Source organism: Stenella coeruleoalba (genome assembly GCF_951394435.1).
Source record: "Stenella coeruleoalba genome assembly, chromosome: 12".
Classification (NCBI taxonomy): domain Eukaryota; kingdom Metazoa; phylum Chordata; class Mammalia; order Artiodactyla; family Delphinidae; genus Stenella; species Stenella coeruleoalba.
The window spans coordinates 55,792,355-55,808,228 of record NC_137158.1 but is presented as its reverse complement, the minus strand read 5'-3'; the positions used below and the strand labels follow the sequence as shown (position 1 = coordinate 55,808,228).

The 15,874-nt window shown below is 44.4% G+C and overlaps 1 protein-coding gene and 1 long non-coding RNA gene across 2 annotated transcripts in view; one reads left to right on the top strand and one right to left on the bottom strand.

Moving 5' to 3' along the window:
- RSPO3 (R-spondin 3) overlaps positions 1–12,012 on the bottom strand; it is a 77,077-nt gene extending 65,065 nt beyond the window's left edge. The window contains exon 1 of the mRNA XM_079939497.1: positions 11,455–12,012. Coding sequence (XP_079795623.1) covers positions 11,455–11,551 — 97 coding nt within the window. The 5' untranslated portion in view covers positions 11,552–12,012. The remainder of the gene's footprint in view (positions 1–11,454) is intronic.
- Positions 10,901–15,874, top strand: part of LOC307195420 — a 57,419-nt gene continuing 52,445 nt past the window's right edge. Inside the window, exon 1 of the long non-coding RNA XR_013830835.1 lies at positions 10,901–11,022. This is a non-coding gene — a long non-coding RNA (uncharacterized lncRNA). The remainder of the gene's footprint in view (positions 11,023–15,874) is intronic.

The window sequence follows — 15,874 nt, the reverse complement described above, 5'->3', positions numbered from 1 at the left end:
GGACAACTAACTAGGTCTGACCACGGAGCAATGGCTCAAGCGTGCTGTGATGACTCTCCTCTCCAGAAGCCTGGCTTTCCTCAGTCTAATTACTTTTGGCAATTGTGGTTATTGGGATTTGGCCTAGTGACTCACTGGAACCCAAATTCTCCCAAGGAGCCCCCTTAACAAACAGAATTAAGTCTGACAGGAAGCCCAGACTTCCACCTCACTTTTACATGGAGCTTTCCCTGGTTTATGGCAAGGTTTGAACATCGTTCATGGACTAGAAAGGAATAACAAACAAGATTTAATGAAGATAACCACTTAAAGAAGAGCACATTAGGAGAGAAGTAAGAACAGTAAGTTCAAGAATAAACAACCTACTGCAGAACTTAACCCATTAAGATAGAGTTACAACTATGCTATTTATAGTAGTTTTACTGATCACCAGTAGTCAATATAAAGTTGGTCAGTAACTGTAGAAACCATAAAAGAAAAGGATGTTTATTTCTTATTAGAAGCCATTTTCTAACCATTTCATTTTTCCTGAAAACAAAGAGGACTCTAGGGCACAGTCATCTGGTAAGACATGAAAACAGTTGTTTATGATTATGTAGCTTTGAAAAAAAATTGGGGGTATGGCTGATACCTCATCTTCTATTCGCTGCCTCCCTAACCCCTGGTATAGTTCAGCGCAAGCACCCTCCCTCCTGATCGCACCTCTCCTAGCAGCAGGGGTCTTATCTGTGAGAACAGCAGCAGTAGCTGTTAAACTCACCATCATGTTCTACTGTGTGCTCTCTGCTATGTCTTCTTAGACCCTCTGGCTGAGACGATTCTCAATCAGATGGTCTTGTCTGCACCAGTCAGTGCCACAAGTTAAACAGTACTCAACTGATAAACAATCTGGGGCTATCAGACTGCTTTATATTTTAAACTACTATCTGTTCAAACGACACATATCTCATCTCTTATCATACTCCACACAAGCCTATTTTTTTTGTCGAACTCTCATGAAACTGGCATTGTTTTCAACAGTTGCTTAGTTGTAAGAGTTATCCTTGAATTAAGGGTCCAATGGTACTTCTCAGTCTTGGCTGTACCTTAGAATCACCAGGACTACTTTTGAAAATGCAGAATTCCAGGCCCCATTCCCAGAGATTGCTTCATTTGGTCTAAGATAGAGTCTGGCTTTGTTTTTTTAAGATCCCGAGGTGATTCTAACTGGAAATCAGGGTTGAAAAATCACTGTACCAAGGCCCATAAAGCAAGAATTCAGAGTGGAGGTTACTGTTAATGCTCATAGTAAAAGTAATATAAATAAGAGATTTTATGAAGTACCATAAAGATAACTTTTCTGGACAGCAAAAACTAGCCAGTGAAATATCTATTGTGGTTATAAATTACAGAGAAGGATTTTGATATTTAACTGCAAAATTATAGACTTTGCCCACATTCTCATGCCTTAGTTAGTCTTCTCTTGGTATTATGCACCATAGATGGGAAGAATAATCTTAGATTATTTCATATAAACTGTGCTACTCTATTGCTTCTAATGAAAAATAAAATCAGCAACTTTCTATGTTTAAAAACCATCAATAAGGCAGGTTTACGGAAAGAGGAAAAAGGACAGAGAAAAGAAAGAGATGTGGGAAGGAGTATTAGAATACCAGAAGCAACCTCTAGAGTAAATGTTTGAAGAAGACTTGTGGTTTGTTAAATGAGGAGGAAGAGATAATGAGCAGAGAGTAAAGGAAAGAAAAAGTGGGGTAGCGTTTGAGAAAACACTCCCATGATTGCTTCAAGTACCAATCCCAATAGTTGAAGTGACATGAAAAAATCAAGGAAGGATATGGGCTTTGGCGTCAGTCCTCGGCTGGGATCCCAGGTCCACCATATCTTTGTTGAATGACCTCAGGCGACTGATATGGGACTACTGGCACCTGCCTTACAAGGTAAGTGGAAGGACTAATTGAGATAATATTTGCAAAAACATCAAGGACAGAGTCTGGCACTCACAGGTGACTAAAACATGGCAGTTATTTAAACAATAATCATTATCACAATACTCACTTTAACATATAAATATAAATGCATATTAAGATAGAATGTATGTGACTATAACAGTGGTTCTGAGAACTATGGTACCTCTTTCTTTTCATCTAAATGTGGCTGATACCGTCTCTTCTTATATGACAGCTTTTGTCGAGATGACTGTGTGTTCACATATGTGAGGTCCCATTGTATGAGGGTACCATTGAGAACAATGAGAAACTAGGGGCACTTTTTCTTACCAGCTTATCAAGCATATGTTAAGAAAACAGTGTTCTAAAATAAGCATTTCACAAATTCTGTTATTTTATATTGTGTGGTGGTGGTTTGTATTATGTGGTTATAAAATGGGGGCTGCTTTACCACTTACTCTCAGGAATGTGCTTTGTATTGGGGTATAATTATAAATATGCTTACCAGCTAGTTTTCTAAGGACAATTTTTGGGAGTGAATATAGTGCATTGAATTATTGTGTATTCATTTTAGAAAGAGGTTTTAAGGTAACTAAATGTAATCCCATGCCCCAGCCAAGTGCTCAGAAGAGAAGTAGGAGAACAGACCACTAGAAAATATAACCTGCTTCCTGATTCGGAAGACCCAACTTGTCTAGAAGCAGCAAGTGAGGGCGTGGAACCTGGTTGTTACTGAGGCTAGACAATTACTCGGTGGGGATGTTGCAGAAGTAGTTCACGTATCATATAGATGGACTGAATTCCTTCAAGTTTCATTCCATCCTGAGAATTTCTTTTTTTTTTTTTTTTTTTTTTTGCGGTATGTGGGCCTCTCACTGCTGTGGCCTCCTCTGCCGCGGAGCACAGGCTCCGGACGCGCAGGCTCAGCGGCCATGGCTCACGGGCCCAGCTGCTCTGCGGCATGTGGGATCCCCCCGGACCGGGGCACGAACCCGCGTCCTCTGCATCGGCAGGAGGACTCTCAACCACTGTGCCACCAGGGAAGCCCGAGAATTTCTTATTTTAAGAGAGCACACTTTGTTGAGAAATCTGCTTGAAAGTAGAATGCTATGAGTAGATGCTAGATCCAAGTGGAATGATATAAAAAATCATTTTTACACCTTAAGGAAACTAATCTTTCCTTACTATAAAGTTTTTCAGGTCTCCTAAGATCCTGTGGGAAAGGAATATCGTTCCACAGGTGATGAGACTTCCAAGTATGATCTTCAAGTGGAAGACTTGGCAACGTAAAATTACCGCTCCTGATACCAGTGACCATTTTCTTACGTAGCACAAAAAGGGCTATAAACATGAGAAACCACAGTTGAAAATGATACATTCAATTCTATAGACAAAGTACCTTAATGTAATTCATCTTATTTTGATACTACCAGTAAGAGTGAGTCTCAATGTCAGCACAGCAAACATTTTAATAACAGTAAACAAGACACTGCCAGATTTTTATCTCATGTATTCAACTATCCCTTCTATGGGAGTAACTCAAAAATGCTATTTTCAGCTCCGGAATCTCTCTGCAACTTTGATTCAGTGTTACTAAATGCCCTGCTGGCCCTCAAAGGCAGAGCAAAAGGAAAATAAGTTTCCTAACAAATCTGCTTGTCTTACTTTCCTGTTCTTTTTGATCATCTCTAATCAAAAAGATAGAGATAATTGTTTTTCACCCAAACTTGAGTCCTTATAAGCCAAAGTTTAGTGCCAAATATGGCTCTCTTCCTCTTTGTGTCCTCTCGTGCTCAGTCAGTCACTGTCATAGCACAGGGTCTTATAAGCTTAAACCTGGGCCTTTGTAATTGCCGCTCCCATCCCATTACAGGGCCACTTCTAAAATCCTGTCACGATGCATCTCTCTAGCTGGGATTCCAAACCAGCTCCCTGTGACTCTAAGCCCAAGGACAAAACGGCCTTGCCAAAAATGGAGTATGTGGATTGACGCTATGGCTATGGTTTTCAGGCACTAGATATTGTGATGGGTGAGGAATATCATAATTAATTCAGTCTCTATGTTGATAAGTTACTTATTAATCTTTATGTGATGGATTTACTTATAATAAGTGAATACTTATATTTGTTTGTATTCTTTTTTTTTTAAGATGACCTCTTTCCTCCTCTGACTCTTTATTTATTTATTTAATGGCTGCATCGTGTCTTATTTGCTGCACATGGGGTCTTTCATTGCTGCACGCGGGCTCTTCACTGTGGCGCGCGGGCTTCTCTAGCTGCGGACTGAGGGCTTAGTTGCCCTGCGGCATGTGGGATCTTAGTTCCCCGACCAGGGATTGAACTGGCATCCCCTGCATTGGAAGGTGGATTCTTCACCACTGGACCACCAGGGAAGTCCCTGTTTGTATTCTTAATCTTCATCCACTAAACTTGGTTGAATAAAACAACTAAGTTTAGAAGAACTAACTCGCTACTCCTGGTTCATGTTCTTATACCAAAAGATTAAAAGTTGAAGAACCTATAAGAATTGCTTAGATCTAAATTTTTAACCAACCACCTCATTTCACAGATGAGGAACTGCAGCTTAGTGTGGTAAAGGGACTTGTCTGGGTTATTCAGATATTACTAGCAGTGCTAGACGTAGAACCCAGGTCTTCTACTTCTTAGCCTACTTTTCTCAACATACACTGGGAATTCTCCTTCAATGACTTCTTAGGTCTCAGTCTGTACCATGAATTTATGATCTTTGCTGCTATCCATCAAATTCTTAAAGGTCAGATGGAAACCGAATAAGGTAGTATTTTGAAGACTGGGTTAGATACTTGCATAAGGCATAAAGCATAAAAGCAGTTAAAGGCCATTAAATATGTATTTAATTGGGCAATCATCTCCTTCAGTACCATTGAATTTTCCCTAAAAACTTCCAGAACAGTTTTAGTGACAGCAGATGGTAACTAGACCTAGTTACCTAGGTTACCCAGTTACCTAGTTACCTCGCCAAGAATATAAATAAGGCAGAAATATTATCAGCGAAGAGGCACCTGCAGCCATGTTTTTTTTTAATGAGTTTTTGAAATTATTCAAACTTTTTATATGTAAAAAGAATTCAGGTATTTTGCCTAAAAGCTGCATGTTGTTGAAACATCTTTGGAGCAGAAAATTGGATTTCTTAGCACTCAATGGCATCCTCAGAACCCCGACAATCCTTGAGAATGGAACATTCCATTCTTTTCATCATTGCTGGGTTAAGTACTTTAGTCGTAATGCTAGTAATAGTCCTGAATGGAAAGATCTGATGGACAGAATTAAACAAATAGAAAAAATGGGCAGCGTCTTTTACAGATGTGTATTTTATACTTTATATGTTTTGTTAAGGTATAACTGCAAAGCGTTTCAAACTTACTAGGTTGGCCAACAAATGGTAAATTTTAAGATAATCAAATAATTTTAAACCTTAAGAAAAAATTCACAATCAAGAAAGCAACCCACGTTTTTCCTCAAAATCAAAAGCAAGGCAAAAAATATCTATATAACTTATGATGCGACAATTTTTCAAATGATCATTCTCAGAAGAATGCCAGTGTATGATGCACGGTTCAGAGAAGAAATAGTCTTAACCAAGTAAAACATATAATTTCAACACACTGTCTTACATGATCCTTACCATGGTCTCAAAACTGAATGATGTTTTCCTAATGGTAACCAAAGTTGATTCTTACATTTCATGAAACATAATACCCACTCTGATGGCATTTCAAGAATTCACTGCTTGGAAAAGGATGTTTTGGGGGCTGGGGAGAGTGAATAGTGAGGAAGTGGGAAGAGAGGTTAGGACAACGTCCAAAATGAAACATTTGGATAGAGATAAAGGGGGGAAAGACGATTTAGAAAATTGCTGTATGTGGAATAGTTTTATTTTTTGATAGTTCATTCTTATAATTGCAAAGAGATCATGTGGTCTTAACTCTACAAAGGTTTCTGACAACACACAGTATTCTATCAATAATTTATAAAATTCAAAAGAACTATTGCATTTTTTAAAAAAGATTAACCATTTAACTAGAAAATATTTGAGATACTCAGTAGCAATCTGGAGATCTCTGTCCAGATTAAAATAGACTAAAATGATCAGATGACTAATAAAGTTGTTTTGTAGTAGTGTGGCAAGAGTTTCCCCATAATAACTTGAAAATCAAATTTAACTACATGCTGTAATTTCCCATTCATCACTTTCTGGGGACCTAATTTGTAGAATATTAAGTTCCAGGAAATATTTAATGGAGAAATGATTCAACAAAACTTATCTACTTGCAAGTTAAAATACCGTTCATGTTTCATGCTTAAAAATATTGAAGTAGGGCTTCCCTGGTGGCACAGTGGTTGAGAGTCTGCCTGCCGATGCAGGGGACACGGGTTCGTGCCCCGGTCCGGGAAGATCTCACATGCCGCGGAGCGGCTGGGCCCGTGAGCCATGGCCGCTGAGCCTGCGAGTCCGGAGCCTGTGCTCCGCAACGGGAGAGGCCACAACAGTGAGAGGCCCGCGTAACACAAAAAAAAAAAAAAAAAAAAAAAAAATTGAAGTAATGCCATTAAATCAATTTTATGATTATTATATTCTCAATTACTTTACATAGAATAACTTGGGACTAAAAAGACAATATTCAAAAATTATCATTCTTAATGTTTTTAATAAAATCCTTTTATTGAAGTAATAAAGAATTAAAATAGTATAACAAAGAGATATTTTAAGAAACCATTTTGATAGTGTAATGATGATTAAATTAGAATTCACAAAAATAAGTGTCTTTTGTTTATATTTAGATGTTACCATCAATGCCTAAGAGTTTGAATTTGGGACTTGGATTCATACAGATATCACATAATATGTTGCAGAATATACTTTCTCTAGCAAATTTTACTCATATCTTCATCTATTAAACAGTGTTTCACTCAAAAACAAGGTAGACTGGTGACAAAAGTAGACAGGTGAAAAACTGCGTTGTAGCCAATATCCACACTATACACTTCCATTCAAAATTAATATGACAAAATGCATAATAGAATGAAAGATTTTTCTGTCTTGTAGTTAACCTATTATTTTCCAGGTTAGCTGTGTAAGAGTGTATCAGGGGCTTCCCTGGTGGCACAGTGGTTGAGAGTCCGCCTGCCAATGCAGGGATCACAGGTTCCACCCCTGCTCCGGGAAGATCCCACATGCCACGGAGCAGCTAAGCCCATGCACCACAACTACTGAACCTGCGCTCTAGAGCCCTCAAGCCACAACTACTGAGCCCGCGCGTCTAGAGCCCGTGCTCCGCAACAAGAGAAGCCACTGTGATGAGAAGCCCGCGCACCACAACGAAGAGTAGCCCACGCTCGCCACACTAGAGAAAGCCCATGCACAGCAGCAAAGACCCAATGCAGCCAAAAATAAATAAACAAAATAAATTTTTTTAAAAAAAGAGTGTATCAGAATCTCAAAGAATGGCTTAACATCCAAAATGGTATCATGAGCAATGGCCACTGTATTCCAATAAATCGGTTTTCATTTTATCACCATTAAAATGATTTCTCTTATGTTCTTACTCCTTTATTTCAAACATCTTTATGAAAGATTTTTAAAAGTTTTATAGATTGTGCAGTGAGTGCTTGGTAATTATTATGCCTACAATGGCTTTTCAAAAGTTGGATCTATCTGGAATCTAAGCATTTAAAAACCAATTAATAGACGGCATTAAATTAAAAGGGTACTACAATGGCATTTGATGTTTCTCACAATAGTCTTCTGGCATAATATGATCCTACAATGTCTTCTTAATAACTAAATAATATTATATTTAGCAAGCTTCATGATCATTATCAGGTATTTAACTCTTTGACATTGGTCATTAATGTATGATACATATAAATATCAGTTCAAAAATTTCCAGTCAATTAGAACAGCTTATTCTACAAACATAGGATAAATGATGGTTTTGAGACCATCAGATTTATTATTTAACACGCCTGACATCTTCTCTCTGACATGGGCCAACATATAGCATAAACGGCAGGAGATAAGTTCCACTTAGTAGCTGTATGGCTTTGTATAGGTTACTTAGCCTCTGTTTTTTGGGTTCTTTCCCTGTAAAATGGGGATATTAATACCTGCCTCCAAACTTCAAGTGGCTATTTAGGGACCCAAGTGAATAACTCAAGTGAAAGTGTGGTGCAATTGAAAGGTACTGCGGTTATTACGGCACATATAACCTTTACTTTTATTAGCAGATAAGCTAGAATTCAGAAGCTGACTGTACCAAGCAGCAAAGGCTGAGCTGGAAGTGAGTTTAAAACTCGTTCAGGATTCTTTATTTAACATCCTCTGAAAACATTTCTTGCTCAGGATTTTTGAATAAGGATTGCATTTCATTTTTATCTTGAGTAAATTCAACTGAGTCAACTCTAGGAGCTGTATATGAATCCAAGCAGGTAAAAAAGTTATTGAGTATTTATTCATCCGTAACATAACAGATATTTTTTTAAAGTACAAAATTCCTGTTTAAAATGTTATTTTTTCTATAAGAGGAAACAGGATCACTAGTTTGCAACAAAGTAGAGATAAATGGTATAGCAGTTCCTTGAGGGAAACAGGAGATTACTGATATAGATAGCTTTATCTGCTTTATCTGCGGATAAGCCATGGTTCCTTAGAATTGATAATATCTAACGCTGCAAATGATGTGTTTTTGCAAGAAACTTTTCTACCAAAACATTCAAGAGCCCACTTTAAAAACTCTGAAAAATAGTTCTTACACCCCAAATTTCTATCATTAGTTAAGATTTAAAAGTTTAGGAGAGTGAAGCTATTTAACTATAGGCCAAAAGGTTAAATACCTTAATTGTCTCTTGAAGCAAAAATAGGAAAGACCGTTTCTTTCTAGAATACCTTTGACTACTATCTTATTTTTCATTTAAACAACTTTTTCCCAGTCCCTATTTGAGAAAAAGTTTTTTTCAGAGATTTCCAAAGAAACGAGTTTGTACACCTGCAGTTTGACCTTGATTTTCTGGACCTTACCCTCTACTCCTTCCCCATTCTAGAAAAAACGAACAAACAAACAACAACAACAAACCCCATGCTGCACCTGCCAAGAGTCTCCTCTGTCTCCTCGGAGAACGCAAGGGGTCGCCCCTCTCCCAGGATTGCATCAGCAAACCCCAGGAGCAAAGGCAGACTCAAGTGTGAAGGAGCAAGGAGCATCCCCTGCTAGGGGAGCTCTCTCCCGGCCCCACACCCACAGAACAATCGGAATTTCAACACAATTCCACCCACTCCCTTTCTCATCCCCACTACTCAACAAGAGGGCGCCTTTGACTTGGCCTTGAGAAGATTAAGGCAGATCAAAAAGCAGCTCGCCTTTGGACTCTGTAAATCCTCTCTAATCGGAGCCTAAGGGTGCTCCATCCCCCCTCTGCTCCCAGAAGACTTGGGGCCGCACCACTGGGCAGCTTCCTGCACGCTGTCCTTGCTGGGGGGAAGTGAGAACGAATGGATGGCCAGCTTTCTTTCCGGTGTCTTCCATCAGAAACAGGGGCCCCCAAACTGGAATCGGAGACCACTCTGACACTCAGGACCCCGTCCCTGCCCTGCGATTGTGTGGCTCCTGGCCCTGGGGTCCTCAGTGGGGTGAAGGAGGGTGTGGGCCATGGGCGCCGGGTGGGCACTGGCTGGAAGAGGGATGGAAAGCAGGAGGCTGCGCTTGTGCCCAGCATCCCTCTCTCTCCTCACCGACCTGCGATTCAGTTCCCCTGGCCGGACTCTGCGAGAAGGGGACCTGGGGACCGCCAGAAACGAGGGCAAGACTCGAGCTCCAAGCCACTTCTTTTGGGAGGCGGCCGCAAGTCTCGAGTGAAAGGGTGAGTGGAGGAGTTTCGAAGAATACAACCATCCAGAGGCCAAACATAATAAATCGGATGCCCCCGACGTGCTTAAATTAGGCCCTCCTGCCCCCCGGCTACGCGATCCTAGAGGCGCTGAGGCCGGGCGGGAGCCCCTGGCGCTTTGGTACAGCGTTTCTTAGAGGCAATTTTCAGGTGAATCAAACCTTGTCTGCCCTAGGCAAGCGGCACAAAGGGAGCTTTCAGCGGTCCCTCACGTCCAGAAGCAGGGCACAAACAGTGGCGGAGAAGCGATTACTAAAATCTCCATCTCACACAAGACTGTGCTGTGTCCTTTGCGCTGTACCCGAGCTTGCCCCCAGGGGCTTCGCGGGCCAGCGATCCGAGGTGGCTCTGCGCACGGGACCGGGCGCCGCCAAGCGTCATTGGCTCCTGGGCGGCGGAGGTCCGAGTTGGTCAAAGCAATAGCATCGCTCTCTGCGCCCCGGGAAGTTTTCTCCCTCCCAGTCCCCGCCAGCGCCCCCCACGTTGGAGCCAGGGTCGCCCTCGGCTCTATCTGCGAGGGAACTCCCCACGCCTGCACATACGCCGGAGCGGAGCGGCCAGCGCGCTGGGCTACGCAGGGGCAGTGAGAGGTGCCTTTCTCGGGTCTGTCTCCTCATCTATGAAAGACGCCACCTTGAAACAGACCAACCCGGGTTGAGGGTGCCCTGGTGGGGGTGGCGGTGCCCGTTTCATACCAACTAGGGCACTGTCCTAGGAAGTCTTCACAAGCCAACCTTCCAAGTAACTGGAATCGGGAAAAGGGGCAGCGAGGAGGCGAGCCTGAGTCTTTAGGGGAACCCCACCCTCAGTGTGTGTTTGCCCCAGGGGACCCACTTTAAAGGGCCTGAGACGGTAAAAGCGCTCACGCGTGACAGGCAAGATTGTAACTGGAAACCTGGCACCTCCAGCTCCCAGCGGCCGGTTCGGCAGCCCTCACATCCCTCGTACTGGGACGCAGAGCGTCTCCTTAAGCGCGCAGGCACGCGAACCCCGAGCGCCCCGCGCGCCCTTCGGTTCCACTCGTGCGTGGCTGGGGGTATAGCGGCCGCGCAGGCGCTCGCTCGCCATTTCTCGAGGGGCGGGAGAGTTCCTCGCGACCCCAGCGCCGCGGGAGGACCCTGCGAGGTCTCCCCAAGCAAGGCGGCGACGCAAGGTGAGCGGGCGCCGCGGCCGCGCCTTCCCCGGCGGGAACTCAGTGGTCAGGGGCATCCAGCCGGCCGGGAGTCCGTGATGCCTGGGGGCTCGAGACACCCGTCCACGTCTCGGGGGGAAAGCACAAATCCCTCGAGCTAGTCTAACGAAGGGCCGAACTTTTCCGCGAACCTGAAATTATGAGGGTGCGGGAGCCACCTTAGCGCCGGGTCCACCGGACTCTGGCACCCAGAAGGTTGCGGGGGAAGAGAGGGGCACGGAGAGGAAGGCGTGAAAGACGCCAACACAGGAGCCTAAACGGTTACCTCCTCTCGAGGCGTGGGGTGCTGGGTGGGAGGACCGCTGCCTCTGGGAGCCGACTCAGGACAGGCAAAGCGACCCGACAGGTGAACGCGGCGGGAGGGAGCAAATGCGTAAAAAAGCCTGCACTTACTTCTTCGCTGGCGCCTTCCCCGGGAGGCGTTTTGGCTGCCGATGTATTCCAAAAAGTTCAAAATGATAAAAAAACAAGAAATCAGTCGCAAGTGCATAGTAACCCAGTAATATTTCCCTTCCTTTTCTCCTTTTTCTTTTGATTGTTAATTAATATTGAATGTTTTAGAAATACACGTAGGTGTTAGGCGTATATGGAGAGCAAGAGAGAATCCAAGCAGCGGACTCCTCCACTCAGATCCGATAGGCGAGCTGGGATGGCAAACGAAGCGGGTCGGGTGGTCAGGGAAACCAACTACTGTACTTTCAAACTGTCCGAGCCCTGAGCTGCGGGGGCTCCTGTACGGTGGCTGTCAGTGCCGCAAGTGAGGGTTCCAGAAGCAGCGAGCGGCCTCGCCAGGGCGGCCGCAGGTAGCATGGTGCGCGGCGGCGGCGGCCGCGGGCGGGATCCGGGTGGGCGGTGGCGACGGTGGCGGCCCCTTGGGCTTAGAGGTTGCTGCGGCAGCGGCTGGGGCCCCGGGAGCGGAGGGGAGCGGGCGCCGTCAGCACCGCGGCCATGGCCAAGGGGCGGCGGAGAGACCCCGAGCTGCTTCTGCTGTTCGCGAGCAGGAGCCGCTCCAGTGGTGGAGGGAGGGCGAGAGGGTGGGTGGGAGGGAGGGAGGGAGGGACGGGGCGAGGGAGGGGGGAGGGGAGGGGGATGGCTGCTGGGGGCGGGGGGAGCTCGGGGGCGGGGAAGGAAACTGCTGGAGCAACAACCCTGAGCGACCTCAATAACTTTCAATTTCAAGAGGGAAAGAGGGAGCTGGAAAAGTACAGGCGTCGCGATTTGGCAGAGGGACGGGAAGAGGCGCCTAAGGGGTCCCGGGTCTGCGGCGGAGCATCTCTGGACACTGCAAAGAAGGCGGGAGAACGGGAGCCAGAGGGAGTGGGGGGAGGCACAGCGTGCCCAGAAGAGCCCCTCTTCAGAACGGTCGCGGTCGCAGGGAGAGGCAGGCGCGCTCGGGCTGGGACCGTGGAGGTGGACGGTCCAGCGGCCGCGGGACGCCCCCCTCCCCGCCCCCGACTCCGGCCGGTCTCAACCGCCTCAGGCTGGGCGCACCCCGCTCCCGGGGGCCTGCGTCCCGGCTCCCTTGCGCCTCCACTCCCGGCGCCGGCGCGCGACCACTGCCCCAGGGCAACTCGCTTCTCGCCCCCTTGGCAGATCGCTGCAGGGTTTCTGGCTGCGGACTCCTTCCCAGCTTTCTTGAGCCCCTCCTCTGTTGCTTTTCTCCTTTCTTTCTTTCAGTAGAAGTAGCTGCAGCTGGGCGCCGGGCGGGTGGTCCTGGGGAAGCTCAGTGGGCACTGGTGGTCAGGTCGGCCGCCCGTTACCTGCCCGGAGCGGGTAGGACTCAGAGGTGTGTGCGCTCACACACCTTTGGAAATCCAACTGTGCTGAGACTTTCTCCCAAACGGAGTCTTTGCTGAGGCTCTGGAAGATTCCTCCTGCCCGCAGGCGTTCCCTCCGCAGTTTGCTTGCCCTCGCCCAGCGCCGCTCTCTCTCTCTCTCTCACTCTCCGTCTCTCAAATCTTCTCGAGATCTCTTGTGCAATTTGGTTTCTCACCTGGGGGACTGGGAATGAGATTTGGAAAGATTTTTCCCGGCTTGGGGAGGAGAGGAGAGGGTCCAGGGGCCCTTGGCAGCGAAAAATAAGGTTCGTTGGTCCACCCCGGGGTGGGAAGGCCGAGGACCGGCCCTTCAGAGCGTACACCCTGGCTCTTATTAGTCGTTGGTAGCTTCCCACCTCTTTTCTCCAGTAGCACAAGTTGAAGAGCTTCCAGTAGTTTCTGAAGAAGTATTTAGTTGAAAGTCACAAGCCCCCGAAGTGATTTTTAACATAAATCTGTCCTATGTGTTGTATTACACAGACTGCCTCAAGGACTGCACTCTACAGCATTACAGTTTTACACAGCCCCAGACTTCTGAGAGGTGGCTTTTTAAAAGTCCCTGATTCAAAGACACCTTGCTAATTCTTATGCTCAAATAATTTCGGTTTCGAAAATCGCTAAAGCCTTGCAGGAACAATTAAGATTTGTGTTTCTCTCTCTTTTATCTATTTGTAACCCCTATTACCAGATTGCCTTAATTTCTGTGTTGATAAATGAGAGGAGAAAAAGTGATTGCATCTAGCCATTCCATTTTCAAGCTTGCAGTGCTTCAAATTGTTGTGTCTATGACGACTTCTATGCTGTAGCTGTTATACATCCCAAAAGTGAGGATTGAGGAGGGGAAATGGCCTGGAAGCCAAAGGAAGGGAACATGAAATAGGCACTCTTGTCAAGGTGCTAAAAATTAGAATCTGAGAGACTGGGTCTTCCCATATGAATTCCTTAATTAAATATCATTTATTACTTTGCATTCCTGTATTGGAATTTTGGAGGCAGGAATAGTTTTCTTTAGGTTCTTTATTATGGGGAAGACAACAACCCATCAAGATTATGATTTGGGGCTTATTTAAAAATTCCCATTTGCAAGATTTCTGTTTCTGTGATGGAACTGTATTTTCCATACATCACACACACACTCCCTTCCTTTATCTGTTGCATAATGTCCAGTTGAGAATGACCGAGTTTATTACTTTGAACCAGAAAAGTTGCAGACAACAGGACAATTCCAATAATGATTATCCAGAAAAGAAGCTACTCTACTTTTCTATGCCCGTCTCAGTCAGCTTTGCTTTCCTTCTTAATACCTCAGATCCTGAATATCTGCACCATAAAACGTGGGGGATTTAAAGGCTGTGGGAGGCTCCCTTTGAAAAGGACTCCAGAGAAGGCCTTTCTAATCCGGGATACTTGAGCCGGATGGGATGAGATTGCAAAAGGGGATGTAAAAAAGCAATTTGGTGAACAAGTTCAGGGAAATAAACACGAAGAAAGAATTTACTTTTTTCACTGTGTGTTGTGCAGACATATGTTAGTTTGGATGAGGACAGGAATGGGCGTGTAAATAAATAAACAAACACAGTGAGAAGCTGCAGTTCTTGAGCCATCCCAGAAAAGAACTAGATGCAGTGGGCAGGAAAAGCTTGTCAAGGAATAAGTGCTGCTCTGAGGAAACATAAGGAAAACATTAAATAAACGGCGAGTGTATTCTTTCTCTCTTGACACTATGCTTTAGAATAACTTTTTCCTGATCCATGTTACCGTTCTATTAAGTGTGTATTTACTTCCCTGGCTGAGCCTTGCGTCCCTCGACTGTCCTTACAGCTTATGGAAAGCTTGCCATGGCCTATTTTGTGCAACATAGCACTTTTTTTTTTTTTAATCAAGAAAACAGTGCTCACAGAAGCCTGTGGCTGCCAATGAATTCCAGGGCCCAAGCCTAAAGCAAGTTAAAAACCATAGGCTCAGCATAGAAGTCAACATTTCCTTGCTATTTTTCTCCAGAAAACATCAAAGTCCCAGGGAGTTTAGATAACCAGGAGTTTGAGTCGGCCAGGAGAATAGAATAGTTTTGGATGAAGATAGAGGGTTAAACACATCCAGACTAGTTACCGTAACTTCTCATCTCTCCTTTTCTACCTCCCCCACCAGGCAGTGACAACAGTAACAAGTTATTTTTGTCACTTGCAGCAGTGCCACTTTAAGGAAAGAAAATGATTGTCATATTGTTGAATCCATACTGCAAATATGTGAAAGGGGGGTGTGCTCCAGAAAGAGAGAGCAAGCCCAATAGTTTGGAATGGTACATAACTGGTAGTGATGAGAGTTGTTTGGCAAAGTTCGGGCTGACATCAGTCATTATACCACAGAGCTAACATGCAGATCCTGAAAATGCTCAACCCTCCAGTTACTCAGATCTGGAGGCATCTGAGTGAGTAAGTCAAGCAGGGTCCTCCGGGTGGTGTCTGTGTAACTAACTGATGCAGCTAGAAGTCATCCCTGAAATAGAGAGCAGACAGCAGTATTTAAAAGCCATTGAAATGAGTAGATGAAGGAAACTACTATTTTTAGAAAGAGAAATAAAGGAGACAGAATTATTATAGCAATTTTAAAAATGATTAAATGGTTATATAGCATTAAGAACATGAGAAAATCAAGACCCATGATGAATTACTTTCTGTCAACAAGAAAGAATGTTCTTCCTCCCAGATGAAGTTATGGGACACTTATAAAATTGTGGTGAGCACTGTCTGGTGTGCCTATTTTTAAAAACTTTCACAAATCAGTTCTTTGCTGGGCTCATTTAAAAAGTGAATATCTGGTAGTACTTAATATAAATTATTTACTACCTCAGAAAATTTTGTTTGACTACAGAGTTTTAACAGAAAGAGGCTGTGTGTTGTGGTAAGAAGGGCAAGAATCTAGGGATCAAGGTGAGTCCTTGTTCTGAATTTATTGTTGTGTTTCAGCTTTCTTTATCTGAAAAATGAGGGAATTCA